The sequence below is a fragment of the Channa argus genome, chromosome 15 (genome assembly GCF_033026475.1).
Source record: "Channa argus isolate prfri chromosome 15, Channa argus male v1.0, whole genome shotgun sequence".
NCBI lineage: Eukaryota > Metazoa > Chordata > Actinopteri > Anabantiformes > Channidae > Channa > Channa argus.
This window is the reverse complement of record NC_090211.1, coordinates 8,822,168-8,841,072: the sequence shown is the minus strand read 5'-3', so window position 1 is coordinate 8,841,072 and position 18,905 is coordinate 8,822,168. Positions and strand designations below refer to the sequence as shown.

Below are 18,905 nucleotides of genomic sequence, written 5' to 3'. Positions count from 1 at the left end.
CATTGACTGCTTTATTGTATTATTTATTCAACCCAGAGACCCACACCTATAAGCTGAAGATCACCAAAATATGCAATTATTTTTGTGAGTGCTGTGTCTAAATATAGTAGTTCTTCATTTCTATACATGTCAACAACCCACGTCTATTAATAGAAGTTATCACCCATTTCTTTTAACTGTGATTTTACTGAAATTTTATTTAATGAGTTTTTGATTTATACAGTTAGGCAATTATTGCTCTAAAAACGCAAAACAATGTGGAAATTTTTTACACAGTGATGCCTGAAAGTTTATAAACCCTTTATAATTTTCTTTTTCTCCATAAATATTAAAAGAAGATTCATTCAATCATTCATTCATCTCAGTGCTAACACTAGATGAAGGAAATGCCATTAAACAAATAAGAAAAAAAATATAAATATTTATTTATTTATCTTGAATATTTGTGTGTAGTGAAAGGCATAAGATTTAGGAAGAAATTAGAGCCAGTCAATGGAAAATCAAGTCTTCACTGTCAAAGTCCGATCTTGACAACACAGGTTTGTAAAAGTGAGTCAGACAAAGGAGATTTCTGAAGGCCTTAGAAGAAGAGTTGTTGATGACTGAAAATAGTTGCAAAAGACCTTGGAAAAATCGACTCTCAGATGGACTGGATACAAATGGAGAGCAGCCAACACCTTTATTGCCCTGCACAGGAGTGGACGAACAGCAATGATCACACAATTAGCAAGGCATGTAATAGTCCCAGAGGTCACAACAAGGAACCCCAGGTAACATCTGGAAAACTAAAGTACTCTCTTCCAGTGGCCCATATCTACGTTCATGAGTTCACTATCAGAAGAACACTGAACAACAATGGTGTGCATGGCAGAGTTGAAAGGGGGAAAGCACTACTCTCCTGAAAGAACGTTGCTGCGTGTCTGCTCAAGGCCATGTGAGAATTGTTCTGTGGACTCATGAGCAGCAGAACGTTTTGGATTGAATGAGATGATATTTTTCAGAAAAAATGTCAACTTATCCATTCTATTCCAACATCATTTGTACATACAGTACTGTTTTTAATTTTCCACAATAAATGAATGAGTAAGTGTGTTTTTCATTTGTTATATTATTATATTGGGTTGTCTTTTAGGACTGAAAATCTGAGCACATTTCAGTTGTAATTACAATGGGTTTATAAACACTAATGTAATTTTTCTTTTCTTTATAAATACATAATAAGCGAGTGCACACTCATCAGTATGTGTGAGCCTGAACAACCCTGCAAAAACAAGAAAGCAAGAGTAGAGCACAGAGCCACTCCACTGATAATGAATAAAAGATTGATTTTTGGCCTTATGCGATGTTACAGCAGAGCTCTAAAACAAAAGATGATCCTTTTATTCATTGTTAATTAGCCATATTCTGAAAAAAATAATGAAATAAAAATAATAAAGAAATATTATAGAATAAAATTATTTTTTCCTAATGACATATACAGCAACAGCTGTACCGTTCACCAACCTGTCAGTACAGAGTAAAATACTCTCTAAGAAATATTATTGAACATGTGCAATGAAATTCTGAACCGTATTGAACAATAAAATGATTAAAAGTAAAATAATTAATGCTGTTTCCTTTTACATTCTTTCTCATATGGCATCAACACAATTGAAGTAACCCTCAAAAGACTTTTGAAATGTGTAACCACCTTTAATTACCGTTTGGAGTGCCAAGGCAGCAATTAAGGAGTAAAAGTACAATCCAGCATTATTCACTCATTGCACAGAGTTAGTCATTCTCCCTGGCCAAGGGACATGGAGATTGAAAGATAGTAACAGTCTCCCACAGTGAGAGAGACATTAAAACTGAAAATAATTAAAAAGAGGAAGAAAAAACAATTATTCACACATAATGTATATCTATAAACCAACATTAAGAGGTTACAGTGTAGCACATAGACACGATAGCTTTGCCAAAACTGACGTGCTATAGAGATCATCTGGGGACAGTGTTAACTATGATTAGTCAAAAGTGAATACAGCATAAAGCTTCTTGAAAGTCTGTACACAAAATTCCACTGAAACCTTGTAGTTCTTCTATAGATATTGCAACTTGTTATTAGAGCTGGGAAAACTGACTTCTTTTTTTTTGCAATTAATGTGAATGCTATCAGGGTTTAAAAATAGGGCTGGGAAAATGAAGGCAGGTGACTTCATTCACAAAAGAGAGCTGCTCACTATTCTGACAATATGAGGCTGGCCTGTCTCAGTGGCTGGTTCAATAAAAAGGTGGAATAGCTCCTATAGTTTACAAGTGGTCTAAAAATATTGACTTAAACCTATAGCTCCATTGTAGATATTATAACTTTTGGACCTGAACTGAAACGGACTCATGGAAAACCACAAATCCAACATGCATAAATTGCTTTAAAGAAAAAAAGAGAGAGACTCGGATCTTGGGGGAACCCAATTCAAATTCTAAACTACAGGAAGGCTACTTGCCCTCACTTTTGGTCATGAAGACCTCTGTATTTTTGGGACTCACGTGGCTATGATGGTCGGAGCTCTAAAATTCTAAAATTCTCTTTGAAAGATATGATGACTGACCTCAACAACAGTGTCTTAAAGCTGTAGTGTAAATGACCGCTTAGTCACTGATAGTTCATGTTTAGTCACTGCTTTTAATAAATTTACTGTATTTAAGAAAACTTTTAGGATTAGTTTTAAATGAACCAGGTGCAGTTTCAGGAGGTGGGACTGAGGCTACCTTTTTTCCTCTTTCTCTTTAATACATCCATGTTACTTCTGAGATTCAAATTTAGGTTGGTCCATTAATTGCCATTATTTTTTTTAATTATCATCAGCCATAATTCCATGTACAATCTACAAATATAAGATACAAAATTAAATGCATCTGGTAGTTTTAAACCAATGTTGCTCAGGGCCAAGAACAAACAGTCTTCGATCAACTCTCAGATTCCCTTACTTAGAACAACCTCCTTGATGTCAACCAGTCTGGCTTCAAGAGGTCGTCTACAGGTCACTACACAGAAACAGCACTCCTGGTGGTTCTGGAATCACTACATTCCTATATATCTGTACTTGATCTATCTGCAACCTTGGACACTGTGACACTTTGTCTCCGACCTGGCTTAGGTCTTACTTTTTTGATTTGTCTAGATAAGTATCTTGGCAGGGCTATGTTTCTAACTCTCATAATACATCCCTGGGTCTCTGTGAAATCTCTGCGTGGATGAGAGACATGTTCAGGACAGCCAACATCAGCATGGCCTTTCTGTGTAGAGTTTGCATGTTCTCCACGTGCTTGCATGGGTTTCCTCCCACAGTCCAAAAACAAGCATGTTAGGTTAATAGGTGAATCTAAAATTGCCTGTAGGTGTGAATGTGAGTGTGAATGGTTGTCTGTCTGTGTATGTCTCTCTGTGGCCCTGAGATAGACTGGAGACCTATCCAGGGTGTACCCCGCCTCTCGCCCAATGACAGCTGGGATAGGCTCCATCTCCCCGGTGACCCACGCAGGATAAGCGGTGACAGATAATAGATGGATGGACATCTCCTCTGTCTCTTTTGGGCACGGAGATTACAACATCAGAAGGATCATACTGTATCTTTCTGAATATGCAACCCAACTAACTGTTCATGCACTGGTCATATATCATCTCAACTACTGCAATGTGCTGTTCATGGAGCTACTAGCATGCACAGTCGAATCCCTCCAGATGATCCAAAATGTAACAGCACTTTCATATTTGATCCGCCACACATCACACTACTCTTCAGATCTCCGACTCTCGCCTACAGAGTGCTCAATTCAACAACACCTGCCTACCTGAACTCTGATCCAGGTCTACACTCCCTTCTGCCCACTGTGTTCTGCCAACAAACTGCATCTGGTGTACCCATCACCACATAAAAGATCCCAAGCAAAACTCTTTGGCTCAGTGGTCGTACAATAGTGGAACGAGTTATCAAGTTATGCACGTTAAGCAGACTCAATCCTAAAAAATTGTTAAAAACAGAACTCTCCACCAACTTTCTATGCACTTATATCTATAAAATTCTATCTGTACTATTTTGCACTTGCATCATGAAACAGAAACACTTCTTGTAGCACTTTAATGTTTGCTTTACTGTTTTCTCCTTGACTTGCCTTTTACCTCACTTGTAAGTCACTATGGACAAAAAGCATTTGCCGAATGACTAAATGTAAAATGTAAATGTAGCACAGGGCATCACAGCTTGCTATGTATGCAGTTGTGTGGCTGCAGGTTGATCAGAGTCGTAATGCTGACAGCTGTCCAACACAACATTAACAGCACCAGGTGGTGTTAATTGTGTGCATGAGTTTTCATGAAGACCTTCCGCTAAGCCAAAGTGTGCGACTATTCTTGGCAGCAAGTATGTCAGTTTCACTCCACATGCTTTTGTAGGGTTTTTTTCCACTTGAATCAAGAAGTAGACATTAGGATTCCCACCTGCCTTCCCTCTCAGCCAACAGTTTCCTTCACTGCCTGATGTGTTACACACACACACACACACAGAAATAAACATACTTTTACTCTGTCTCTTCTTGTGCTTGTCTGTCTGTGAAACTGTATGTGACAGTGATGCTAAATGAGGGCGTCCTCCCTCCTGTAGTGATGAGATGGAATGTGCGCGTGGCAGAATTTACACACACACACAGACACACACACACACTCATTTTGTCTTTATTGCCTGGTGAGGCTTTAACATTAACTTGGATTAATTCTCCTTACCCTCACCCTTGCCTTAACCTTTAACCAAGTCTTTACTCTAAGGATCTGTGATTTCATGGTGGGCGCCATGCTGAGATGACAAAGTTTCCAAATGATCTAAATATCTGACACTACCCACTCAGTACTTAAAAGCTAAATCATTTAAATAGATTATAGATTATAGATTATATTGTACATTCAACTCATATTTCTGTTGCACACAGTGTTATTTATGGAACAGTTTACATATTCATTCCCTGCACAGCCACCGTTGGCTGCATACAGTCTTGCCAGCTTTCGCCCACAGCGTTCACATCTTATGTAAACAGGGGAAGTCTGGTGAATAGAAACCTTATGTTATCTCTAGATGTAAAATCTTATTCAGAAGCTAAATGGACAGATCTGGCCATAAGGTGTAACTGTGTACTTTATTAATGGTTGATTATTAATGGTTGATTAAAGTAAATTGTAAGAATTTCTGAGATAAACTTTTGGATTTCGATGTTTCAAACAAATCCCTTTTGTTGTCCTTCTAAAGCATTAAATCATTCAATTTTATGACTACTTGCCTTGTGTAAGATAATAAAGCTGAATAACATGGGCTCAAAATAGATGATGGTGTATTTAGACCAATGCTCTCCAGGTCTTTTACAGAAGATAACTAATAGGTATTCAAATTAATAATTAAACCATTAACACAGTGTTAAAACTCCTAAATCCGGTTGGTTCATGAGGAGAGTTAGTTTATCTTTATCTCAGACTCTAACTGATAATGTGCATGTTGACCAACATGTAATCCTCTAAAACTCTCTTCTGTGCACACTGAAAGCTGCCTTCAGGTGCTCTTATGGGATTGGGCAGCTTACACCGTCACCCATCAGCATCAGTCTCTTTTCCGCCCATCTTCAAATTACTTTTGCGCCTCACAGTCAACCCTCTCAGTGCTCCTTCAACCTCCTGTCAATCTTTCTGTCACTTAGTTAGTTAGTCTCTCTGTCAGTCAGTCAGCTAGCCAGCCAGGCCGTTACGCTCCGAGGGTGTTCCTTCCCAGTGCTCTTTAATTCATTTGTTTGTTTGTCAGAGAATAAGGGTGAAAAGGCTGAGGGGAGACAGGAATTCTGGTCTATTCAGAGACAGTGAAGAAGGAAAAAATATGCCAATGAAGTAAGCAATTTGATAGAGGGATTGAAAGGTTGGAGGTAGAAAAATGTCAATTTAGAGACTGAGACCTCAGTATCAGACTTTCAAAGCAAAGAGTGTGAGAAGGAAAAGTAAAGAAAAAATGAGTTTATTTTAGAGAAAGTTGTAAATTTATGGAGAGTTGATGGTTTAAAGAATAAAAGGGGGCAGTGGACGCTGTTAGTTCAGAAAGGGGGGCACTGAGAGAGGGAGAAAGTTAAATTGTTAGTTCAGAGAGACTGTGTTCAGTGGAGAGACAGACAGATGACCATTTGCTTCCTCTGCTGCTCCCAGTCATTACCTAGTCAGGCCTCAGCAGCCCCAATCTTCTGAACAGCAGAGAGATGCAAGGCTAACGTTCCTCTTTGCTTGTTCATAAGTCATTCAGTCATTATGTCAATGCATGTGTTTAGGATCAGAAAACACTATTTCCAAACACATTTGCATGTTTCACAACTTCCTATACTATAAAATGGAACTCAATGCATGTACACGGTGAAAGGTCGGATAAATAATATATAAAATATAAAATAAATTATATAAATAATAAATTATAAAATAAAATATTTCAACAAATGATGAATGGTGTACAGTTATGCTGCAACCACAATAAATACAATAATCTACAATGCAACAATTTTCATTAACCAATGAGGAGTGGCAACAGCAAGTGTTTAAACCGCACAACTACCAAACCATCATTGCTGCACTCTTAAACATATCCGCTAATCAAAACCAGCTGTGTCACTCTCATCACACTGCCCCATATTATAAAAGAAAACACTGTACATTATGACACGGTCACGCATTGTCAGGTATTCACTAATACCTACACAGCTAGATGAACCTCACTTCAGAAACAAGAGGTTTTTGGGGTGTTTGTTGCCATCCGTTACGACTAATTGAAGTTGGGATATGTAAGGCAAATGTGGGTAATAGAGGCAGAGGAGGTGGCAGGGGATGTTGCAGAGGTGCCCAGATGCCACCCCTAAAAAGATGTCACATGGGATTAGGCTTGCACGGCGCAGTATGCCACTGTCATCTTCTCAGTTGACAGCAGTTATCTCCATATTTCATGCTTCCACTTCCTCCCGCCGCTTAGGTCTCGTACCCTCACTGTCATGCTGTCCCTAAGCACCTGACGCCCCCCCCACCCCTCACCCTCCCTAAACCATTGCAGCCCACTGTGGTGACAGCATCAGCATACTACAGCGCTCACATAAATTGCATGATAATTACAAGCCGCTCAGCTCTTTTGTAGCTCCCACCTCACTTTCCCCTCCTCAAAATCATGCAGTGTAAACAGACAAAAGAGCACACTGAACTTTTCTGTTCATCTCATTCATCATATTTATCACAAATCTTCCCAGTAAAATTAAGCCCTGGAAATGCTATTATACACCGACAGTCTTCCCCAAAAGTATTCGAATGACTAGGCTAATTCATTTGTTTCTGTTGTAAACTGAAGACATTTGGGTTTAATTTCCGTTTTCACTGTATTTGCACCTTCACATGTTAAAGCGTACAACTGTGCACTGTTTGTAAAATATCCACCAAATGTTCTCTCATCTAAAAGTATTGGTACAGACAGTTTAAAAGTAAATAAAAATGTCTGGCTGCAAATCCCTTGTTTGCAATAACTGCAGCAAGCCTGCAACTTTGTGAAATCAGTGTTTTTTTTCTTTTGATGCTTTTCCAGGCTTTTACAACAGCCTCCTTCAGTTAAGAATTAGTAAGTTTTTTTCAGGCTGTTTTTTTTTTCGCCTTGTCTCAGATTCAGAAATGACTTCGTTTCTCCCATAGATAGTCTGCACGTTTTATTTTTAACTTACTATACTGTATGCTTTACAACGACAAATGCAGTCTTTAAGGGTAGATCCAAGAGTAGTCACTTAAAACAACTTCAACTTTTTGAGATTCAGTCTCACAGGACACTAGTGGGTAACTGCATCCTTTCTGAGTTTACATGTTCCCCCTGTGCTTGCATGGGTTTCCTCCAGGTACTCGAGTCTCTTCCCATAGTCCAAAGACATTGTGTACACTGCCTTTCACCCAATGACAGCTGGAAGAGGCTCCAACAAATGAATTGGCCTTGAAGTTCCAATAATGTTGGAAAGGACTGTATATGTGTTTCTTCCTTTTTGGTACATTTAAAGCACCTCCTCATGATACAAAGGCTAATTATCCATCACAGTTTTGTTAGAATTGAGTGTGACCACTTGACTTTCTCCCCTCTCCAGGATCCATCACTTAACAACATACATACTTTTCCAAAGGCTTAGGGTCTGAAAGATGGACGAAGAGTCAAAAGTGGAAATTAGCCATTGCATATGCCACACAGGCTTCCTTAGTTATTAGTTACTTGCTGTAGCTGTTGTCAACAAATAAAATCCAGTTTTAGTTGTTAAGCCACTGAAGGGTTACAGTCATCCTCCATGACTGCAGAGGGCTCATGTTGGAGTGTTCACGAGCTTTACGTTGTTGTGCTGTGCTTCAGCATTTCAAGAGTTTTGAGTTTCAAGTTGTTTTTGGAGAGGGTAACTGTAATGTTATTACTGTAATTTTATTTTTATCTTTTTACACAACTCATTACTAGGAAACATAATATTATTACGGTAACACATTACCAAAAATACATTACTCACCAACACTGGTTAATCAATTCAAAATGTATCAATATTTGTATTACTTCAATCAAGTGCTGTGGTTGTACTGCAAAAGTGGTTAATGTAGGGAAACCAATAGGAAATGATCCCAGTGAACATTTTGGAGATATGGTATCAACATTTTGCAAATGTTAGTTCAGTAATAGTTCATTGCATTATTAGAAAAAGACCTGCACTGTAAATGACACTGTTTTGACACTGTTACCAAATAATTAGTTGTACAAAATTATATTTTAGATGAAAGTATTGTAATATAAACTCTTTTTTCTAATTTAATTTAGGTTTTTAGTCACTGGCCCCACTGAAGTATGCAACCATTTGTCCCCAGTATAGCAGAGCCACCATGTTTTTGCATATAGACCAATCAGGATAGAACAAATCATCTTGGCCGAGGCTGACTGATGTAAAGCTTGGAGCCATTCCTGTGTTCCTAATTAGCCCTGGCTCTGGCATGCCAGCCATCAGACTGATGGTTGGCATGAGGCGGCAGGACAGCCCAGCTGCCCCCATGTCCTCCACTCTGCCCCAGAGGAGATTTTCTGGGTCCTCTGCTGCCTCAGTGAACGCAAAGGAACAGAAACCGGGATCAGAGGGGAAAGGTAGCTCACACTACGCGTAACACTCTGTCAGAGGCAATATTTCATGTCTAAGGGAAACTCTTCATTTGCAATCCCATCCCTACCACCCTTTATTGCTGCCTCGTTCCGCTCTGACTTGTTACAATTCTCAGAGAAACAGCACTTAACACATTATTGTTATGCAAATGAAATTAGAAAAGTTAGATGCAAAATAGAAACAGCAGAGGAACCTTTATTATTTCCTGTTGCACCGTGGATGTCAGGAACAATTGAGACACATTTAAAAGCCTGTTCTCGCAAGGATGACATGAACACAGCACCACCAGCAGGCATTTCTGCCAAACCAGCAAGTGCAAGAAAATGAAAAAGGGAGCAACAAACGATAAAGGCAGAGAAGAAGTGAGAGAGGGAAGTACACAGTCTGAAGGGAAAGAGAGAGTAAGATCGGAATTGGGAGAACGGGGGAAGAAGGGGAAGTAAACCAAGAGAGGGAAAGCGGCAGAGAGGGAGCAATTTAATGCTGTAATTAAGTTTCTGATAGCACCCTGGGAGATGTGCTTTGGCGTTTCTCCAGGACAGCTTAGCATTGCACCACAGCTCTTCAGCCCACAATCTATGCTTCAGCACACACACATCATTTGAACAAACAGAAATTTAGTACGAGGAGGCTCTTTCTGCTCCCAAGCCAATTCCGAACCCCAGAATATGTGTCAGCTTCACCAAATGATGCATCGACAAGAAGAGACACAAAGGAGGAGCAGACTGGCAACAGAGATGGCTGTGAGAAGCCATCACTTGCAGTCACTCTCACTTCCCTCTCACTAACACACTGCCATGCACGCAAGGCAGCTGCCTTGACGAGCACACACAAATCACTTATGACAATGGAAACCTATCTCAGAAATTATTTGTTTCACTCTCTTAATGTTTACAGTGCTCCTGTCATGCCTCCTAAATCTTTCAATATATTCTACTGCACCAAGTGCTTTTCCTTTTGCTTTTCTCTTGTGTTATGCACTGTTTGGATGCATTGTAGTGTGTACATAAAATTAAACATAACAGTCATAGCGCTGACCTGCAGTTTGACAACAAAGCTTAGGTGCTGCCAACTTGTGTACACACATAAAACATGTGGGGGGGTAGCAGCTAATTTCCTCGTCTGTGCATTCCTGTCAAGTTTAACGCTGTTCGCCGAGAACAGAAGAGAGAAAGAGGTAGGACTACAGAGAGGAAGGGTTGACAAGGAGGAGAGGGAGGGAGAGAGAAGGAACAAGCAATAACAGCTCTTCTCCAACAGTCCCATTCCTCGCCTCCTTCAGGCCAAGCGGAGCAGCAGCACGAGCGACAGGATTTTAAATTAGGATAACGCGCATCAGTGGGATCTGAGATTTCCCGGGGATTGGTCACCAAAGACGTGGGAGAAAAGAGTTGGCATTGCAGAGACAAGGGAGGGGAACAAGTACATCGGAAACGGCTCCACAACATTTCGAGGCTTTTTACAAGTACAGGAGCTCCAGGTCTCACCTGTGCGTCGTGCCTGTCCGTTCTCTCCGGGGATAAAAGTGCGTACATTTTTTGTAAAAACCGTTTTTACGCGCGGTGACACTCCGAACTGGAAACAAGCGGACACGGTCCTGGACGCAAGATGCTGATCGGTAAGTGTTAAAAACACCTTCAGTACTCCACTGTTTGCCGGTGATGATGTGGCTGTCCTGTAGGAACTACCAGCGCTATGTCCGTGAGGATGTTGCAGTGGTGCTGTTAGTGATAACATATAAGTGAGTGTCGCGAAAAATGAGGGGCTTTCCATTACACCTTCCATTACACCTTCTTTTAAAAGGAATCGATTTATGATTGAAAATGATTGAAAATGATGTGAACATTTGTTGAAAGCCTCAGTAACGGTAGCAACTGAATTGAAACTGTATCGAAGCCAAAAAATATACCATTAGATACAAACGTGTGCGTCTTGACTGGGGAAAAGTAGCGGGCACCTCAGCATCTGCATTGCTCTCCATACATGTGTGGAAGTTTAGTTTTGTGTGGGGGTAAAATATAGTGCACTTGTGCCATAGGTTAACAAAAACATCGATGTTTGGTTTTTCTCTTTTAAAAGTAAGAAAGTCCGAAATGAGTCCTATTGTTTGAAAACTGACCCACGTACATCTGACCGCTCTTCTCAAAAATTAGTCTAACACCATTTTGCTAAATGATAACAATTACCAAAAATGAAGTTTCGTCAAATAAAAGTAATTGTGTGGAAATTTCGGGCCGTTTGTAAACAGGAATTTGGAACACAGGATTTGCCTGTGTTAGACAGGGTTAGGACAGGTTGTACGCATATTTGACTCACTGTAAAGAACATGGTCTGGACAGGAATTTCTCCTTGGATATTTTTTTTGTACATTTTTCTAACAATATAAAAATTAATTGTCAAATATGCATTTAAAATCAGATTAATCTTTAAACAATTTTGTTTGTTTTATGAAATTGACCACATTACCTCAAAGTAGTGAGGTTTAAAGGAATGAAAAAAGGGTCAAATAAATTTAAAACCTTACCTACATTTTAAACTTCTGCCTGGATTTCATATAAAACTGACCCCCTAAAACCAAAACAGAACTAAACTGTATTTGCATAATAAACTCATAATGAATAAACGTGTACTTCTCTTTTGTGTGCAATAACTAATGAACCTGTGTTGCTCTGCTTCCTTCTTAACCTGAAAGACTGATTTTATAGCTGTGGCTCAATCTTCTTTTCCTTTCCCTTGCCAAAATATTCTTACATATCAGCTTTTCTGTGGATGGATACAGCTTTGAGCCCCTCTATCCATTTAGAAGACAATAAATAAATAAATAAATAAAAAATAAGAGAATGTGAAAGTTAAAAGAATGAGATTATTATAAATCCCTAAGAGAGTATGATGATGAAGTCTCATTTACTGACTTGGATGTAATGGTTGTGTACTGGCACACACAAACACAGGCGCACCAGGCCGCTGCATATGATGGATCCCTCTATAAGTGAGATTGTGGGGTGCTTTGAGATCTCGGTGCTCTTAAAATGGCTTCAGTGCATGGGCCAATGACTCATGCAAATGGATGCCACATTAGCATTTCTCCAGATATTTACTTCTCCTCCCAAACGACACTTCCTAATCCCTCCACTAGTGTGGATGGATGCACACGAGACACCAAAGCCTTCGGCGTAGAGGTGTTTGACTTAAATGCTGTCTTCTTCCTTCTCATGTCGGTGGTCTCAATCTCGTGCCTTTTTAGGTCATGAAGTATCGACTCTACTGTCAGGATAAACCCCAACTGCTTGGCCCTCTGTCTTTTCTTGATTTCACATTGGCCATTATGTTGTTTTAAAAGCCACCTGGTTGTTCGCAGGGGTGCTGTGTTACTGCTGCGGTTTCTTATCAGCACCAGATACCAGCCAGTAATTGAAAACAGCAAGGAAAGATTTTTTTGATTCAGTCTTACCTACAAAATTTTAAAAGTAAAAAAGGTCCGGTCATAGGAGCTTAACTTTGTCTCACTTCACCTGTCTGTCTCGTTTCCTCCGGCCAAGCAAGGGGAGGTTGCAGGGCTGATTATAGGCCTGTCTCTTAGGGAGTGGATGCCATTCTTCCTCTTCCACTCCTTTTTTTATCTGAGGGATCTGAGATGGGGGGTGGGAATGCATGGGAGGCAGGGTTAATCTGCGTTAAACAGGGTCCAAGCAGGATCACAGCTAATTACATGGGGCTAAGGTTACAGTCTGTGACCACTCAGTAGCTGCTGGCCACACCCTGAAAGCAACACTGTGAGAAAAGTATGTAAAATATTTTCAAAAACACAGAAAAGGTTTTCAACAGTATGACAAGCATACTGATGGCATATTCCATAAATTGGAACTCAAACCTTAGTTTAATCCCAACTGCCAGTCCTTGACCTTGAGATGTGTGTGTCAGCTTGCCCTTGGTTTTAGCCTTAATATTTAGAGGCTGGAGAAGTTCCTAAGCAGTGTGGAGCGATAGTACGCCTGTTTGAAGTGGTTGTGCAGGTGCTGGGGGTGTAAATGAAGAGGTTAATAAAAAGGCAGCACAGTTAAATTGAGGGCTTTGGTCCACTTCCCCCCAACTGCACATATCTACGCCATCATCAAACCATCAGCCTTTCAGACAAATGAGCTGTCTCTTGGGTGTGTGCTTTGTTAATTGTTTGTCTTCTAGTTAAAGCAGCAGTGTGCTTCTGTCTGCACTGACTGATTGTGCGTGGGTGTCTGTGCACATGCACACAAAAGCAAAGTGTGAGAGGCATTGATAACATCAAGATTGATGGATCTTCCAAGCATGCTGTCTCTTCATTCATCCCTCGTGGTCCAGAGGGATGAAGGTGGCAGCTCTCCAGCTCCTGCTCAACCTATTTCTACCTTCTCTCACACATACACATGTACGCAACAGAGACAAATAACCCACTGCTCTATGAAGGTAACAAACACCTCAACTCAAATGACAAATCGGTAGTCAAACTGGGTTTTTTATTTTTCATTACCTCAGGCCTTATTAGTCTGTGTCATCTCTGTAAAGACTCCTTTGCGAATGAAAAGAATGTCTAGTGCTACTGCACATAGTACAATATATCACTTCATATGTCTCCTATCCTACTACATTTTATAAGTTGTCCCACTGGAGTAAAGTTCTGTCACACTTTTATGCAGCATTCGTGTGTGGCTCTTTTTTACTTTAATGCGCCAGTGAGTCATTGTTTCTAGATAATGGGAACAAAGGGATGTTATTTCTTCAAAACTCTTTCTTTCTGTAGTTTTTTTTTTGTTTTTACCTTTTTTTAGTGATAACTCTTGACCTTATTTTATCTTTCCCAGTAGAGATCAGTGTAGGAGGCAGAAGACTCATGGAAGCTTTCACAATTATCAAGCTGTGATGTGTGGTGCTTTTTAGGTGTTGCTTTGTGATGAAATGCTGTTTTATTATGACAACAAGTACTGTGGAAAAAAGAGAATATACAACTCCTTTCTGTCTGGATGAAGGCATCAAGTTAAAGGGCAACTCCACCAATTTTTAACATTAGTTTTTGGCGGAGAACTACTGCATATGTAAGAAAAAAGTTGTTGGTCTAGAGGGAGCTGTGCGGAATCACTTAAATTTCCTCAGGAAAAAACATTTGAATGGGAGTCTAGAGGCTATAGTGCATGAAGCAACACATGAAACAAAATGGATAATTTTATAATTTTGACACATTTAAAAACTGTGGAAAAAAACATAAATAGGTTGCTAGACATTTTGTGTCAATAATTCCATTGTTGTTGACACAAAATGTGGATATACTGTAGGTATATACAGGAACACTTTAGAAACACATATCTAAATATGTTTTCTGTATTTTTATGCATACATTCTAAATTGAAGGGGAGGTGGGTGGACTGTCAAAGGTCAGTTAGTGGGGTTATACTATAGTAATGTTCCCTATATAATGCTATTTTTCCCTGGACAGCAGATATTCAAGAAGGTCTGTATTGTGTATGTGCAGGCATGGTTCAGGCAGAAGATATTAATATCCAAGATTATTGTTGTAAGAAATATACAGTAATTCTATGCTCATTTGTACAGCTTTAGTAGGAATGTTCTGTGTGAGCTGCTTTTTGGCCTCGGGCCCCCCCTGTGGGGAAAATGCCTATATGTGAGTGACAGTTCAAGTCATTTCACTGAAGTGACAGCGTAGGTTTGATTGGCCCGCCTGCTGAAGTGATGGCTTCTAGATGCTGAGAGCTGTAGGCATATGTGAGGCCCAGCAGGAGCTCTGACAACATGAGAAATGGTCCCACGCTGCACTCAGCGCTGAAACCTCACCACTTAGCCTTTCGTTGCCTGGGTGGTAAGGTTGAAGATGGAGGCCTTGAAAAGAAATAGCAACACATAACCTTTCAGTGGTGTGTGTTTGTCTGTGCATCAGTCTTCAGCAGGTAAGGCAGCTTGTAACTAAAGCAGAAGACTAGTCCATTACTTGGGGCTCGGACTTTGACTTAAATTAGCAAGAGAAGCTAAAGAGCGACAATCTCAAGGATGACAGACGACGATAAAGAAGAAGAATAGAAGGAGAAACACAGATGTGTAGAGTATTTAAGCATATAAGCCAAGAAAATATAACCTAATAGGGAGATCTCTCTCCTTTTCTCTAGTGTGCTTCTCTCTTTGTATAAAGTGTATTTCAAGTCATCAAAGCAGACTGTCTATATACCCACCCAGTTCTCCAAACACAAAGATCAGCAGGTGAGAAAGTAACAAAGGCCACAGATTTTACAGTCTGCTCCAGCCATCACAACCTGGTGCCCCGAGCACCGATCGGCAATACTCCACGGTCCACTGCACATAAAGGGAAGAGCAGGTGTGTAAACCGGGGTAAGTGTACCACCATCACCAGATTATTTACAGTAGCTGCAGATTCTTGGCACATACATGGACAAATTATAAACATTTTTCAGTGTACCAAAAAAATTAAAATCACCCTTCAGTAGATCATTCTATTACAAAAGCTGTTAACCAACTAAATATAAGTCATAAATGTTTGGTGAAACTAAACATTATATAAGAAACCCAAAATTTATTTTAGAAGTCTCTTAACTTTAAAAGTTTATTTACAATATGTCAAATATTATTGATTGCAATCTTAACAAATGTATAATTAATTATAAAAAGGATCTCACGTTACCAGGTTATAGTATACAGTTTTTGAAGACACACAAACACACCCAAAAGGCAGAACTCAGCTCTCAATCCCTGTTCCTACACAAAAAAAAAGTAAAAACGAATCAATTCACAAAAGGCAATCACCAAAATATACAAAATGTCTGCATTTTCTGTGCAGACACGCACCAGATCCAATCACCAATAAAGTAAGCATTTTGTGTTCACAAACACACAGCTACCCACATGAACAGGAATGCACAAACATCTGCAATGTAAGATACCCATATATCAAATGAAAACCACAAACATAAAATATATACAAAAATGCAAAGGAATGTGCATAAATTCAGTGGGTGTTTTAGGAGTGCAACCATAATCATATATAAAACAAGTAAAATATGTACAAGCTCTGTACATAAATGCATGTCTAGTCATCTAAAGCCTGCTGTTTAGTTCAGCTGTCACACTTCTCCATGATGATATTTTGCACTACAAAGGTGTGCAAGTGTGTGTGTGTGTGTTGGCTTCCATCTCTAGCAGAAATTGGCATTCTCGATTCTTTTTGTCAGTACTGAGCCGTTGTGGATCCTGGGAATGATCAGCTCTAATGATTTTATGAGAGTCTACATGATTAATGTTGGCACAGCAGTGTTTATGAACAAACCTCTCTCTCTCTCTCTCTCTCTCTCTCTCTTCCTCTTTATCTTCTCCAACACCACCCTTCCCCCCCCCTTCTCAGGGGGAATATCCAGTCTCAGTGTGTGCTGATTTCTGTGGCGGTAGCTGCCGTTCGCCACATTAGTGTGTGACAATGGGTCTCTTTGAAGTGGGTTATTCTAGCGCGGCTCACAGCCCAGCACAGTGGAGATGTGCCAACTCACTGTGCAGACAGGGCCAGCTCAGGCACAGGGATAGACAGAAGGTATAGATGTGCATGTGCACACCCACACCGACAAAATACCAGGGTCAACACAATAGCTTTCACACCCACATACTCTAAATGCACTTTGTAGAAGCACTTCCATCGCACACAATAGCCACGCCTTCCTCCTCTGTATGCACACATCTACCTCCAAGCAGAGCACAGCACCAAATTAAAGCCTTCAAAGTCCTCCCATTACTTCATCAACCACCTATCTGTCATCCAACCATCCATCCATCCATCCTCTCCCTCTCTGTTTTTCTTGTCCTCCTCTGTTCCCTCTGTAGGCCCAGTCCAATCTGAAAGCTTAGTTGAGCTCCGTCTCTCTCGGCTTATCTCCAAACACTGCCTCTTTCATTTGAGTAAATGCCTTCATTCCCAGCTCCTCTATGAGGAAGCTGATAAGAGATGTCTTTTATCCATAGCAGATACCCCCACCCTCCCACCCCCAGATCAGCGTGGGTGCTTGTGTGTATTTATACGCCAGCGTGGCATATGCAAAATTATGTGCGCGAGATTATGTTTGAGCCTTATGTGAATGGTTTATTTATATATTCTTGACTTATATGAATAGTTTTTTATGTATGAGAATAGCTGAAAATTCTATGGTGTGAATATGCAGTGCAGCATGTTTCTCAGCGTCTTTCATGCTGCTTATCTTTCAAATGTGACATTTCTCTGATTACACATAATTACACAAGACTGCTGCAACCTTGCAGGTGTCTCTAATAGGAAGTGATTAAGTGGGACAAGCTAATCATTGCAGCGCCTTGGTCACATGGGTGCGTATAGACTATGTGTTCAAGAAGAGGCCATCTAAGAAATTGATTAGAGCTGCAGAGTGGATTTGTTGCCAGGCATGGAGAGATTAGTTTAGTCTTTGTTTGTCTTGGCCTAAGCTGTTGCCAAATGCTACAATTCTGTCACTACTCTAACACGACAAATATATTCATTGGCTTTTGATACTGCAAATGTCACAGCATCAGCAAAAACAAATTTGAAGTGTTAGGAATGAGGCTCTGGACAGACGTCTGTGCTGAACATGCTCTCGAGCATCTCAGTTTTTGTATTTTACATCTGTTTCATTGTTCCTACAAATTATCATTTTGAGTTCTTGCTTAGTGTCTTCTCGCCTTTGTTTCTCATGCAGTGGTTACAATCCCACTGGTCACCTTTTGTGTCTTGGATCGTGTGGAACTGCAGGTAGTGATATTCTCAGATTTAGATGAAAATATCTCTTCATGTAGTAGTCTGGGGCCAGGAGACCTCCCCCAGCTCTCTTTCAGCCTTACCGCAAGACACAGCTTGTCTCCTTAGATCTGCATTTTCCGACATTGCCCTTCCTGTTTGGCGCTCCTGCCCCCCCCCCCCCCTCAAGAACAAGCACGCTGCAGTTGTTCTCCCAAGAGACATATGAATAAAATTTGTAAAGCTATTGGAGCCAGTGCAACAAAAATACTGCTCATTGCTCCCCAGGGAGCCCCAGCCTCATTGACTTAGGTTTGTTTGCTTGAGGGCAACGATTGTGTTCAGGCTGATCTTAGCGGAATGGCGAGTGCAGAGTCAATGAGAATGATGCATTAGCAGCTCTGCATCTATTAAAGCTGCTTGCTGTGGTTGAAGCCAGACACCACTTTGCAGGGATTTATCAAGCCGCTTACCAAAGAGAGGTGATTGAATTCATTTGATTACTAATGAGGAGGGATTGCAAATTGTACACTACCCAGGCTACACTTCCACCTGTTAAAGCCATTTGCTTATTACTGCAATCAAACCCACCATTTGTTCTCTATTACAATCAAACCCCATTTTGTCACCTCATCAGCTGCCTTTGTGTCATTTTTGTAATCAAACCTGTTTCACATGTAATGTTTCTTGTTGGTTTTTATCAGTTTTGGAGCTAACAGAGTAGCAGAATTCAGCTTTTGGATCAATATTTTTTTAATCACTTCAATGAAGATTTTTGGGTGACATTTTGTATTCATTTATGTTTAAGGATTTATCTACTAATTAATCTGATTATCTTGAAACAAAGTAGTTTCTCAAACAGTGACTCAATCTTCAGTGAATCAAGGTAAAGTGAAGTGACAAAAGTTCATGCTAGGATCCTATTTTTCAAAATCAAGCC

General features: G+C 40.1%; 1 protein-coding gene across 5 annotated transcripts in view; it reads left to right on the top strand.

Annotated features, from left to right (window-relative positions):
• znf385c (zinc finger protein 385C) overlaps positions 1 to 18,905 on the top strand; it is a 121,223-nt gene that overhangs the window by 60,337 nt on the left and 41,981 nt on the right. Inside the window, exon 1 of one of the 5 annotated variants that reach the window (XM_067476555.1) lies at positions 10,375 to 10,816. The exons of the other annotated variants lie outside the window; for them this stretch is intronic. Coding sequence (XP_067332656.1) covers positions 10,807 to 10,816 — 10 coding nt within the window. The 5' untranslated portion in view covers positions 10,375 to 10,806. Of the gene's footprint in view, positions 1 to 10,374; positions 10,817 to 18,905 lie in introns of those variants that run through there. 5 annotated transcript variants of the gene reach the window in all.